This window comes from Mirounga angustirostris, unplaced genomic scaffold (genome assembly GCF_029215605.1).
Source record: "Mirounga angustirostris isolate CCGP_5_RB_7025 unplaced genomic scaffold, mMirAng1.0.hap1 SCAF_3, whole genome shotgun sequence".
NCBI classification, from domain to species: domain Eukaryota; kingdom Metazoa; phylum Chordata; class Mammalia; order Carnivora; family Phocidae; genus Mirounga; species Mirounga angustirostris.
In genome coordinates, this window is record NW_026991711.1 from 11,140,903 (window position 1) to 11,155,898 (window position 14,996).

Genomic DNA, 14,996 nt, shown 5'->3' on the forward strand with positions numbered 1-14,996 from the left:
TTATACCACGAGAAAAACTATTGGTTTTTTTTCCCCAATAAGTTAATACAGAGTCATCTGCACTCATGTAAATTCTCATATAATGTAGATCCTGGGCACTTGTTCTCAAGAAGTTACTTAAAGACATATTCCAGGAAAAAAAGGGAATAAACCACAAAATGGTTTATGACAAAAATCTAGGAGAAAAAAGATCCAAAAAAGAGAAGCATAAAGAATCTTCAGGACAAAGCAGGGAAATCTCAGCTAAAAAGCCAAAATACAACGGAGACGGCAACCAATATAGACTACAGAAGATTAAAAGAAACCAAATATTTCTACAAAAGGACGAAATTGACAGAAAACTCAATGTGCCTGAATATATTCAAACATGGGACACATTTGTGGATAAATCAGTGACAGGCACACTGAAAACTAAGCAAAGATAATTTTTAGTGGGAGAGAAAAAATGGTGCAGGAAAGTGAAAGTAATCTTAGGTGACAACAGGACTGCTGTGAATAGCGTTCACACTGTGATCATAATAAAATCCCAAATACTGAGCTAACCCAAATCATGACAGAGTGGCAGTAGGAAGATGGGAAGTGTGCATTTGTGCAGTGGGTGTGGCAAGGTGGGAAGCTGATAGAAGAAAATGGAAGACTGAGAAAGACCTATATACATATATTGATTTAAAAGTCAGAAAAAATATTAAAAGAATCAACTAAATTAATTAAAATTGGTCAGAGCCATCAATACTAGGCTCCCCTGTGAGAGGCAGGCAATAATTGTCCCTAAACAAAGGCAGAGGACAAGCAAGACCTTTCCTCCTCCCTTTCCCTCCCTAGCAGCCCTGGCTGTTCCCTGCCCAAAGCTAGAGTTCCCCACACATATCAGTTTAAAGAGCCTTCCCTCTTCCAAGTGATTTCTCATTTCTCCTTTTTCTGTTTTGTTTTGTTTTTTTCCTTTTTTGGTGGGTTTTGGTAGTTACTCAAGGGTTGCTATTGGATCAAAAAGCCAGGAACATGCTAATTCAGCTGTTTTAAACCCCATGACTTTATATCCAGGTGAAAATTTATCAATTATAAAGGTAAACTTATCACCCACCTAAGAACTCAGAAGATACAGTATCCATGGATACCTCTCAAAAATAAATTCTTGATTTTAAAAAGAAACAGAACAACCACCTAACCATAAGATGAATCAAAATGAAGAACTGATTAATCACAAAGCTATGGTAAGCTGCAGATGGTGACCATGAAAACAATTTAAAATACAAAATGGGAAGAACTAGAAGAGCCGTGCCTTAAAAAAGTCATGTTACAATAATACAAAATTAATAATAAAAATAGTAAAAATGAAGAGTTAGGGGAAAAGACAGCAGGATTAAATATAAATATGCCAATTTCCATTCATTTTGGTAAAAGGGAAACAATACATTCTCTCAAATTGGAGTATGAAGAAATAGGATGATAAAAATATAAATGGTTTCAATAACCATTTTTCTTATTCAGAACATCTTTTAAGGAATTAATATCTCTGGAAAATTAGAAACATTTATCTAATACTTCAGCAATTTCATCATTTTAATATCTTTTTCTTTGGTTAAATATAAATGAAATAAGCTTATTCTAAAACATCATATGGAAAAATAAGAGTAATGAGAAAGGAATAGTCCTGCTGGATACTGTGTTATAATACAGAGATATAACATCTGAAATAGTGTGGTACTAGCACATGATTAAACAGGTTAAAAAAAGAAAACAGTCAAATAAACATCTGCATACGTATGAGAATTCAGGATATAATTAAGGTGACTTCTAACTACTACAAAAAAGAATGATTATTCAAAAATGTTTGTGACAGGTAGCCATTTTTTAAATTAAAAAAATCAAATCAAATCCCAGATGGAATGGAAATTTCACCAGGAATGATGAAATAAGTACTAAAAGAAAACATGAAATAAAAATGTTTAATTTTTTAGTAGTAAAAACCTAAGTAGGGGCGCCTGGGTGGCTCAGTCGTTAAGCGTCTGCCTTCGGCTCAGGTCATGGTCCCAGGGTCCTGAGATCGAGCCCCGCATCGGGCTCTCTGCTCAGCGGGAAGCCTGCTTCTCCCTCTCCCACTCCCCCTGCTTGTGTTCCCTCTCACGCTGTGTCTCTGTCAAATAAATAAAATCTTAAAAAAAAAAAAAAGGAAAGAAAAGCCTAAGTATGTTCTAACACCAGGAATGATAAGAGATTTAAAATTCAACTGTAAGATTTAAAAACAAAAAATTTCTAAATAGAAAGAAAGAACAATATACAATGTCAAAAAGGCAACATGTGAAGGAAAAATAAATCACATCTGGGTTTGTTTTTTTTTTTTTTTAATCTACATTTGATAATCTTACCAGGAAATGGTTTGTGGATGGGAGAAGAAACCAATTACTTACAGAACATCTTAGCATTATTCCCCACACCTTATTTCCATATGGGGCAATGTGATCAAGGTCTGATTTCCCTGTGCATGCAGAGGGGTAAGCAGCACAGGAAAGGAAGCCCAAAACTATTACACTTAGAACTTATGTAAGAGTTGCTGCCTTATCTGCCCTTCCTCTACCGCGGGGGGGAGGGACGAGCACATACAAACTTGGCTCTGGAATATATACCTATCTTTCTGAGGAGAGAAAGGGAATGTCAACAAATGGCTCTGAGGAAAAAAAGTAAGACTTTCCAGCACTCTCTATCTTAAAGTTGCTATCCTTCGATCTCTGTGCCAAAAGTCTTTGGTTAGAAAGCCCTCACTCTGTAGCAATGTGAAAAATATTCATGGAGCATTGCTTCTTCATGATATCACAAATGGCTTATTGCTTAAAAATAAAGGACACCTTTAATAAGAAAACCCAGAGGGCAAAGGGGCTAATGGTCAATTCAAAGAAAATGAAATGTTAATCAACCTATGAAGAAAAATTCAACCTCACTCATAATAAGGAAAATGAAAATGATATACTATTTTTCACTAACAGAAAAAGACCAAAAGTCAAAGATCCTTTGGACTAAGGAGTAAAAGACACTGATAATACTTAACTAGATTACTAAAATTCATATTTCCCCAGAAATTCTACTTCCACACATGCAAAGTGATGCTATAAAGGACCATTCATAATTGTCAATATTTGCGATAGCAAAATACTGGGGAAACTACCAATAGGAAACTGGTGAAATTACAGGATTACATCTACAACTGGGTATTAAAAAATCATAAAAATGAAGATAACGCTTTAAGTTAGGTATGGAACATTACCAAAGATACATTGTTAAGTAAAACAAAGGTTGCCTCCAGAGGAAAATCAAATGGTTGTGATAAAAACGTGGTATGGAGAGTGACTTTTCTGTTATATACTCTTCTGAACCATTTGGATTTTTTCTTTTCTTTCTTTCTTTTTTTTTTTTTAACAAAATATTGCCAATTCTTAGTTTTACCATTCAATACGAAACTAACATTATTCAAGCAAAATCACATATAATTTAGTTAATTAAAATAGCATTTTAACAAAATTATGGTTTTTGGTAGAGTATTTCTCCAGCTCCCTACCCAACTTTCATAAACAGAAAGAAGGAAACAGGTGATATATCTACAGATACATATGTGTGGGTGGATACGTATGGGAGCTTCTACTACAGAAAATGAAGAGACCATTTCAAGCAAAAGGAGTAACATATAAAAAGCACATAGAGGTCAAACTGAATGGCATACTCAAGAAAGAAAGAAGTCTCTCCTAACTAGTACATCAAGAATGGCACTGGCAGGAAAGAGGACTCTGAGGCAAGATGAAGGACACAGTGAAAAGGAACCTTTAAGGAAGAAGCACTATCATTAAGAAACAGAAAACAACTGTGAACACAAACATATACAAGGACAGCATAGATAATTCTGATAAATAAATTTTAACCAGACTGAGACCAAAACCAGTCAATTGAATCTATGCACCAAACACTTTCTCAGTGTTACATCTCTTTAAGAAGAAACTGTATTTATTTCAAATTTCACTCTTAAAAAAAAAAAAAAAAATCAAGCAAAGTAAAGATGCTATCTATCCACATTTCTGTTACCAGAAAAAAGTGTATAACTTCTGAAGCTGGAAAAAGTGACAGTTCAATCAAGATATTTCAAGAAAGGAAAAAACAAAAAAAGAACACAGACAATTAAAGCTCTCCAGGCTCAAAATGAAACACTAATTAGAGATAACATATATCTTAGAAGATGAAGAATTTGGCAAATGTGCCTTAAGTATGATAATTTAAGGTTAGTAAAGAAATTTGAAAAAGAAACTCTACTATTAAAAGAACATTTGAATTGTTTAAATCAGAAAGAAGTCTTTGAAATATATAAGAATGGCTTTCTGAATACAATGAAATCCAAGGTTCTTTAATCATGTTCCCTTTCAGTCACAGCCTCTACCACCAAATATCCGCCCATCACACAGATGCTTCTAGAAAATCAAAATTAATTATCTGGTAACTGACAGGATTATGGTCACTGGAAGTAAATGCACAGTAAAGAAATATTACAACATTAAATGGGAGACACAAATGAATCCAAGTGTGACATTAAATAGCATAAAAGTAGGTACTATCAGATATAATAAAATGAATCTCTTCATGAAATTTTTTCTTTAAATTCATTTACACTCTTTTTTTGAGAGTATAGAACATACCTTGCTGACAAGTCATCAAGATATAAAATGTACACCTCAGTACCTAATGATTTTGACCAACTGCATAGCATTACTTGATGTAAGTATCAACTTCCAGAGGTCTTATACCAAAACCAGCAATGAGACAAACTCAGAAAAGCTTATGGGTTGAGATAAATGAGCCAGAAACAAACAAAACACACACACACACACACACACAGTAATAAAGTGTCCTAAAGACAGCACTGGTTATTAGTTGTGTAAATTCTGATAAATACCCTAACTAAAGAATCTAGTAGCTCTTTTGTCTGGAATAAAATACACTTTCAACTGCCTTCAGAATTATATTACAAACTAGTATTCTCATCATGGCATAATAAAGTTTCCATTTTAATCAAAAACATGATCTCCTAGCTAATTATCTAATTAGATATAATTTGTTATAAAGACATTTTTTTTTAAAGATTTTTTTATTATTTATTTGACAGAGAGAGAGATAGCCAGAGAGGGAACACAAGCATGGGGAGTGGGAGAGGGAGAAGCAGGCTCCCGGGCGAGCAGGGAGCCCAATGTGGGGCTTGATCCCAGGACCCTGGGATCATGACCTGAGCTGAAGGCAGACGCTTAACGACTGAGCCACCCAGGCGCCCCAAGACATATTTTTAATCAAAATCAAATCAATCTCTAAAAGGCAAAATTCTGTCACTCCTAAAGATATTCACACCAATAAATTATAGGATAAAAAAGTGATCTCAAAGACAAGTGTAAGTTTTGGGCAACAACAACTAAGGTTAATATTTATACAAACTCTACAAGTATTTACGATACTGGTTTCAAATGCATCTAGATACCATAAATTCTGCCGTAATAAATGAAAACCAGCCCCATAGTGTGATCTTATAAGCATAATGTTGAAAAAAGAAGCAACGTATAGAAAATTGCATATTACATGATCCCACTGATTAAAGTTAAAAAACAGGTACAATTAATTATATATTGCTTAGGTGTGCATAATTAAAAAGAAAACAATACAGAAATGCAAGCAAGCTTTTAGAATTCAGTCAGAACAGTAACCAGCTCTAGGAGGACAGATGAGGAATACTTAGGAGGAGAAGTTGGGGCGGCGGGGGTGGGTGGTAAGAAGGGCTGGCATTTTGGGACTTGTAGATCCACTTGATGCTTACATGGATTTTTGCTATAATAATTTTTTCAGCCATATATTGGTGTTTTATGTACTTTTCTGTATGTGTGTTTTAGTTTACACAACTTAAATAAAAGGAGAAGGGGAAGAAGGAAGGAAAGCCACTAGTCCTCCGGAGACCTTGGTTAGAACAGAGGGAGCATGTCCCTAAGTCAACAGCTGCTAGACTTCTCAACCTCATCCCAGTGGCAGAGGGGGCAGTTCCTCTAGAAGAAAATGAGTGTCATTCCTGAAAGTTACTCTAGGTACTCTTCCTTCCTCCATCCCCTTCAAAATTTTATAAGCCCTGAATCCCGTTCTGTTTATCACATCTGACAGCAGTTCTCTTAACAGTACATGAACCCTAACCAAGACAAGTCATCAAGAGAGGTTCGAAAAGAACCAAAGAGGAATTTCCAATACGGAGTGTTAACAGTAATGAGGCAGAAGGTCTAGACAATGACCATTACATTAACCTGATACTTATCTGTCATTCCCAACAGATGTCCTAGTATAAGCATAAAAATGAAACCTTTATTTAACACTTTATGAAGTTGGACTTTTGACTTTCATAAAAACAAAAAGGAGTGGGAGAGGAAGGGTAAAGTATAGAGGCACGGTAAGGAATGAAAAACAGAGTTACCTGGAGTCTTGTATTCATTTCCAAGAAATAAAAATTCTTCTTCGAGTCCACAAGGAATTCCACGGTTCCAGCAGAGGAATACTTTACTGCTTTGGCAAGAGCTACAGCTTGTTCTCCCATTGCTCTTCGAGTCTTAGAATCCAGAAAAATGCTACAAATACAGAAAGAGTAATCAACACTTTGAACAAAAGTCATCTTTTGCGTGCACCATATAAAAATGTTCTTAAAGTTTACTCAAATGTGATCATCTGTATCAATTTAAGATTTTTATATCATATGCTTTATGTATGTTTATAATACATGCTTTCTGTCAAGTCAGCTTCAGATTTTTATAAAACTAAACATGTGAACCTCCCACACTATAGTGCAATTTCCATCAATTTTAGCACAATTAGTTGTTTTCAACCAGTAAAACTTAACATATACATTCAGAACTTCCCTAAGCTAAAATTGGGAGATGTGCCTTAGGGAGAACACATGTGTGCTGGATGAGCTTTCTTCAGGCAAGTCCTGACCAGGACCAGGGGTTCAATATTAATGAATCAACAACATGCATTAAGTAAGGTGGCTTTCGATAGAAACACACATAAAACAAGGTTAAGTCAGGATATTTTCATCAAGGCTACGTATTGATTAAAATGTCCTGACTAGAGGCTCACAGAACCTAACTCTACTTCCCCTGCGTATTCGCTAATTCAGTGTTCACAGTGACTCTGTGAAATTTAACTACCACAAACAAAAAGAACTGTATATCTAATAAATCCTCAAAACTTTTGTTTCATAATACCAAAGTTACCCTCCAGCAGGCAAATAAAGCTTAAATGTTTTCAATAAACCCTAAAAAAAAAAGAGTATTTGTGTATTTTCATGTATTTTGCTTCTATCTAAGAAAGGTTCTAAGAAATAGAACACTGACTACTTTTGTCCCATGGATTAAAATTTGTGGATCAAGATTTAGGTGATTTTTATAAAATTTTTATTATGGAAAAGCAAAATGAACTTCTATGCACCTGTTTCCCATGTGGAACAATTATTAATACACAGCCAGTCTTGTCTATACCGTGCACATCTACTTTTCTACCAGGCCTACCCATTTTTTTTCCTACAAATTTTATTTTAAATCAAATCCCAAATTAGATATCATTTCATCTATAGAAACTTCCATATCTGTTTCTGTAAGATTTGTAACATAATCACACTTAAAACATTAATAAGAACTTAATAGCATTTAATATTCAGTTAGTATTCAAATCTCCCTGATTATTTCAATTTTTTTCAGGTAATATCTTTGAATCAGAATTCATATAAGGTCCAGCTACTCCATTCACTTACTTATTTTTACATCTTTACAGTTCTTTTAACTTGTAATGCTCTCTTCCCCTTTTTCTAAGACAAGGATCTGCTCATTTTCCTCCCATTTCTCACAATCTGGGTTCAACCCCAGAATTGCATGGCATTTTAACATCCGCATTACATTTCTATTTCTCATAAACTGCTGGTTAGATCTAGAACCCTGAACAGATTTCAGGTTGGAATGGGGGAGGGGGAAGCAAGAGAACTTCACAGAGGGGAAGTGTACCTCCTAATGTCTCCCTTTTGGTGGTTAGGATTAATCATTGGATAAAACAGTTCTGCTTCAACCTAATGGATATAGGCATAGATGACATTTCAATGCTAACTAGTTGACAAAATTAATACAAAAAAAGAAACCCAAAATTAACATAATAACATTTGGAGAATCTCAAAGACAGTGGAGTGAAACTATTTTTGTACTGTCTGATCTTGTCCTTTCTAGTCATAAACTCTGTTAGTAACACTCAGAGCTATAAGCAACCTTATCATTGGACTCAAAACAGAGTAGTAAATTCAATTTCTAGAAACTGAAAACTGAAAATTCCACTTATTTAAGATTTTACAAATAATAATATACAAATACCTATCAAGTCACTATTAATGACCAGTTCTCATTTGGGGGTTTGTCTTTTGCTGTTTTTGTTCCTACTGCTTTAAATTTTCCTCTTTTTCTCTCAATTAAATGAGTTCAAATGAAAAACTTGTATTTCTAGAGAAAGAGAGGAAACAAAAATAATAGTTCAAGGTTCCTAGTCTGTGTAAGATTTTTATCCCAGGTAAAATGTGAATGGGTTTTAAATAAAAAGTTAATTACATTGGAAGCAATAAGAAGAGAACACAAAACTATAAAAGTGGGTATGTCAGAGACTATCACTGTTCTACCAGCAACCCTATACCCTTCTTCCACACAACTAAAATTTTAGCAGAGAACATGGTTATTTAATTTAAAAAAAGACATTTCCCAACTTCAGCAAAGTCCCTAACTTCAGATCACTACCAAGCAATCAGCACTAGTAGGTTCTGGGGCCCTTCCTTAAACATACAGGTAGAACATTCCTTTTGCCTCTTCTTCCTTCTCTCTTTCATCCTGGTGCTGGGCCATGAGATAGGGTCACGCCCATGTAGGCCACAGTGGACTGCTCTTCACAGCATGGTGGCTGGTTTTTAAGGTAAGTGTCCCAAGAGACAGGAAATGGAAGCTGGAAGTTTCCTTAGGCCTGCACACAGCATCACTTCTGTGCAGTCTATTCTCAGAGCACAGAATCAAGGGGAGGGTACAAAGATCCCTACCTCCACTCATCAACAAGAGAAGTGGCAAAAAACTTGGAAACCACGTCTTAAAACTCCCACGCTATACTATATATTTAAAACCTAATATAGGGCGCCTGGGTGGCTCAGTTGGTTAAGCGACTGCCTTCGGCTCAGGTCATGATCCTGGAGTCCCAGGATCAAGTCCCGCATCGGGCTCCCTGCTCAGCGGGGGGTCTGCTTCTCCCTCTGCCCTCTTCCCTCTCGTGCTCTCTGTCTCTCATTCTCTCTCAAATAAATAAATAAAATCTTTAAAAAATAAAATTAAATTAAAATAAAACCTAATATAATTAAAGGAGGACTTGCTTTGTGCCATTATCCTGTAATTAAAAATTCACTCATATTCACACCTCTTTAAAGAAACTATACATACATATCAAGGCACACTGGTTATGACTAAGTTACAACTAGCTATACTCCTTATTGCCTGATTATTAAAAATGACGATGTACACTCAACTGGGGGATTTTTAAGGACACAGAGACAACTAGAATATATACAAATACCAACCTAGCATCAAATTAGAAATGAAGTTCCATGAAATTGCTACACTAAACACATCTAAAGGTAGCTTGGAGAAGGGCCCAAAATAGTTCTGATAAATCAAGGAATTACTTTTTTTATTATTATTATGAACATACAATATATTATTTGTTTCAGGGGTACAGGTCTGTGATTCATCAATCTTACACAACACACAGTGCTCACCACAACACATACCCTCCCCAATGTCCATCGCCCAGCCACCCCCATCCCTCCCACCCCCCTCCACTCCAGCAACCCTCAGTTTGTCTCCTGAGATTAAGCGTCTCTTACGGTTTGTCTCCCTCTCTGGTTTCATCTTGTTTCATTTTTTCCTCTCTTCCCCTATGATCCTCTGCCTTGTTTCTTAAATTCCACGTATCAGTGAGATCATATGTTAATTGTCTTTCTCTGATTGACTTATTTTGCTTAGCATAATACGCTCTAGTTCCATCTACATCGTTGCAAATGGCAAGATTTCATTTTTGATGGCTGCATAATAGTCGTGTGTGTGTGCGCGTGTGTGCGCGTGCATGTGTACACACACCACATCTTCTTTATCCATTCATCCATCGATGGACATGTCGGCTCTTTCCATAGTTTAGCTATTGTGGACACTGCTGCTATAAACATTGGGGTGCAAGTGCCCCTTCGGATCACCTAGGGTAAATACCCAGTAGTGCAATTGCTGGATCATATGGTAGCTCTATTTTCAACTTTTTGAGGAACCTCCATACTGTTTTCCAGAGTGGCTGCACCAGCTTGCATTCCCACCAACAGTGTAGGAGGGTTCCCCTTTCTCCGCATCCCCGCCAACATCTGTCGATTTCTAACTTAATTTTAGCCATTCTGACTGGTGTGAGGTGGTATCTCATTGAGGTTTTGATTTGGATTTCCCTGATGCTGAGCGATATTGAGCACCTTTTCATGTGTCTGTTGGCCATTTGGATGTCTTCTTTGGAAAAATGTCTGTTCATGTCTTCTGCCCATTTCTTGATTGGATTCTTTGTTCTCTGGATGTTGAGTTTGATAAGTTCTTTATAGATTTTGGATACTAGCCCTTTATCTGATATGTCATTTGCAAATATCTTCTCCCATTCTGTTGGTTGTCTTTTGGTTTTGTTGACTGTTTCCTTTGCTGTGCAAAAGCTTTTTCTCTTGAAGTCCCAATAGTTCATTTTTGCCTTTGTTTCCCTTGCCTTTGGAAACGTGTCTAGGAAGAAGTTGCTGCAGCTGGGGTCGAAGAGGTTGCTGCCTGTGTTCTCCTCAAGAATTTTGATGGATTCCTGTCTCACATTTAGGTCTTTCATCCATTTTCAGTCTATTTTTTTTATATGTTATAAGGAAATGGTCCAGTTTCATTCTTCCGCATGTGGCTATCCAATTTTCCCAACACCCATTTGTTGAAGAGACCGTCTTTTTTCCATTGGACATTCTTTCCTGCTTTGTCAAAGATTAGTTGACCACAGAGTTGAGGGTCCATTTCTGGGCTCTCTATTGTGTTCCATTGATCTGTGGTCTGTTTTTGTGCCAGTACAATACTGTCTTGATGATGACAGCTTTGTGATAGAGCTTGAAGTCTGGAATTGTGATGCCACCAGCTTTGCTTTTCTTTTCTTTTTCAATATTCCCCTGGCTATTTGGGGTCTTTTCTGGTTCCATATGAATTTCAGGATTATTTGTTCCAGTTCTGTGAAAAGAGTTACCGGTATTTTGATAGGGATTGCAAATCAAGGAATTTTGAAAAACTGTGCTCCAGAAGCCTTTTGATGGTAGGATAAATTCAAAACGTCAGGGTCAACTTTATGAAAACTTCACCAACAGAAGATCCTAGAAGGCATGTATCCCTAGACATTATGTAAGACCAGAAACACCAGCAAGGTCTCTATTACCTAGAAGCTCATGGAAGTCAGGGTTGGCTATCCACCAAACTCTCTCCTCTAGCAAAACCCCACCTTTTTTTCCCAAGTATTCTCACATGTCATGCACTGAAGTACTGAGGATGAGATCAAGTGGCAAATTCTTAACTATAAAAATATACACTAATAGATTCTACCATGACGATTCCACCGAATTGCTACTGAAGCAATTTTAGCCAATAATGGGAAAGAAATATGCTAAACAAAATCAGTCTATTACGAATATTCATTATGAAAAACTCTTACCTTGGTGCTTCCTCCACCACTTTCTGATTTCTTCGCTGAATTGAGCACTCTCTTTCATTGAGCCACAATGCATTCCCATGTTTGTCACCTAAAACCTGACAGAGCAATACCACTTGAAAAATTATACAGCCATACCTATAGAGTATGTGCCCAAGTAACATTTCCACCATGCAACACCCCCTGGTTTTTACCACTCGAAGCTCCCAGAACACACGTACCTCTCAATTATGTTCCTCTTTTGGTTAATGTTAATAGAGGAAAACTTTATTTACAACCCTGAAACTCACTAAAATGTTTTAAAAAGACTTGAGGAAAAAATTCACACATCATATTTCACCCAGTGCACTGGCATATAACATCAATTATACAAATTTTGTGAAGGACATTGAGTGTCAATAAAGGAAATATACATTCTAGACATCAGTGGTGCTTCAGGAAAACCGTGTTATTACAAACATCTGTTTGTTTTTAACATAATTACATGTCTGTTGATCAGGAAATGCTATTTACATCCAATATTACTCTGTTACTTATATACGGATGCTTCTACTGTGCTTTATTTTTGTTAGAGAAACTGATAAAAGGTCTGGGATTAACATGTAACACATTATGATTTTTCCCATTTGTAATACTGAGAAATAAGCTGGAGTTGCCAGATAAAATAACAGGACACCCAGATGAATATGAATTTCAAAGACTTATTTATTTTTAGAGAGTACACACACATAGTGGGGGGCAGGGCAGAGGGAAGGAGAATCTCCCCACTGAGCACAGAGCCAGATGCAGGGTTCAATCTCACGACCCTGAGATCCTGACCTGAGCTGAAACCAAGAGTCAGACGCTTAACCAACTGAGCCACCCTGACACCCGTGAATTTGAATTTCAAATAAACAACAAAAAATCTTAATAAAAATAGGTTCCAGGGGCGCCTGGGTGGCTCAGTTGGTTAAGCGACTGCCTTCGGCTCAGGTCATGATCCTGGAGTCCGTGGATCGAGTCCCGCATCAGGCTCCCTGCTTGTCAGGGAGTCTGCTTCTCCCTTTGACCCTCCCCCCTCTCGTGTGCTTTCTCTCTCATTCTCTCTCTCTCAAATAAATAAAATCTTTAAAAATAAATAAATAAATAAATAAACAAACAAACAAATAAATAAATAGGTTCCAAATACTTATTGGGACATACTTCCACTTAAAAACAAATACTGTTTATCTGAAATTCAAATTTAACATGTATCTTACCAGCTAAATCTGGTAACCCTAAAACATGCTCTTGGTGAATATTTTTGCACAGAATGTTTGCTTTTGGGAACAGATTAATCTATTTTCATGATTGAGGAGTAGTTACATATTACTGAATGCGTATATTAAGTTCACAGAAATAAAAGCTATTCTAGAAGCCAAAAGGCTAGGCAATAAAATTATTGCCTATTACTCCAAACTGCTATGCAACTTCTTTGGGCAAGTCACCTTTTTCCCTTATGCATTATCAACAGCAAATACGATCATCTTAATACTTTATATGGTGCCAAAAATATAAAATAAAAAAGATCAGGCACCTGGGTGGCTCAGTTGGTTAAGCGACTGCCTTCAGCTCAGGTCATGATCCTGGAGTCCCTGGATCGAGTTCCGCATCGGGCTCCCTGCTCGGCAGGGAGTCTGCTTCTCCCTCTGACCCTCCCCCCTCTCATGTGCTCTCTCTCATTCTCTCTCTCTCAAATAAATAAATAAAATCTTAAAAAAAAAAAAGATCATGGTTACAGTAAACTATAAAATGAGTAGCTAACATATGAATGTAAACTTAATTTTTAGTAATAAAACATATCTAAATCTCAAGAATGATTCCAAGCAAAGGAAAATACTGCAGTAATGAAATGCCGAGAAGTTGGAATTTTATTTTTAAGTCTCAAAGGTGGCTGCATGAAGTACAGTCTAAAAAATACTGTAACACTAAAAAATACTTTAACACTAAATTTATGCTACTTCATTTCATCCTAGTTGACAAGAATGTGAAAGCAGACTGTGTAGTCTGCTTCACTTCATGAAATAAAGCCATGATAACCAAGAATTCTCAGAAATATTTCTAACTGTAAAATATTAGATTCATATATAGAATTACATTTGTTTTCCCCTAAAGTCTGTGTAGTCTCCTAATTCTTTTTAAAAAATCTTGGCATGGAGGTGTCTGGGTGGCTCAGTTGGTTAAGCGACCAACTTGATTTTGGCTTGGGTCATGATCCCAGGGTTGTGAGATTGAGCCCCCAGTGGCTGCAGGGCCTGCTTAAGATTCTCTCTCTCACACTGCCCAGGCCCTTGAAAGCATGATCATGCGCTCGCTCTCTCTCTCTCTCTCAAAAAAAGGAAAAAAAAAGTTTTGTTTTTTCCTAAGCATTGAACAAAAATAGTATTTTTAAAGATTCATTTATTTGAGAGAGAGAGAGAGAGAACGCAATTGGAGGGGCAGTGTGAGAGGGAGAGGGAGAGAAAGAATCCTCAAGCCGACTTCCTGCTGAGCACGGAGCCCAACCCAGGGTTTGAACCCAGAACCCTAAGATCATGACCTGAACGGAAATAAAAAGTTAGCTGTGTGGGGCGCCTGGGTGGCTCAGTCAAACATCTGACTTTAGCTCAGGTCATGATCTCAGAGTCCTGGGATTGAGCCCCGCACCCCAACAGGTTCCACGCTCAGTGGAGAGTCTGCTTATCCCTCTCCCTCTGCCCCTTTCCCTGCTCATGTTCTCTCATAAATTTTTTTTAAATAAAAAATAAAAAAAGAATCGGCTGCTTAACTGACTGAGCCACCTAGGCATCCCTCAACAAAAAAAATTTGACAATGATTTATTCCACTAAATAGAGACTAAGTGACCAGACAATATAAAGAGTGCCTGTAAGGGAAGTTAATCCTTAAATCCCTCATGAGTTGTGTTTTGTTTTTAAGATTTTATTTTTTATTATTTTTTAAAGATTTTATTTATTTATTTGACTGAGAGAGACACAGCGAGAGAAGGAACACAAGCAGGGGGAGTGGGAGAGGGAGAAGCAGACTCCCCGCTGTGCAGGGAGCCCAATGTGGGGCTCAATCCCAGGACCCTGGGATCACGACCTGAGCCAAAGGCAGATGCTTAACTGACTGAGCCACCAGGTGCCCCAAGATTTTATTGTTTAAGTAATCTCTATACC

General features: G+C 36.9%; 1 protein-coding gene across 3 annotated transcripts in view; it reads right to left on the bottom strand.

The window, feature by feature from the left end:
- Window positions 1-14,996, bottom strand: part of PCCA (propionyl-CoA carboxylase subunit alpha) — a 403,499-nt gene that overhangs the window by 233,019 nt on the left and 155,484 nt on the right. For all 3 annotated transcript variants that reach the window (XM_045869658.2, XM_045869657.2, XM_064585924.1), the window contains 2 exons: window positions 11,824-11,918; window positions 6,476-6,626 (listed from right to left, as the gene is read on the bottom strand). In XM_045869658.2, coding sequence (XP_045725614.1) covers window positions 6,476-6,626; window positions 11,824-11,918 — 246 coding nt within the window. The remainder of the gene's footprint in view (window positions 1-6,475; window positions 6,627-11,823; window positions 11,919-14,996) is intronic.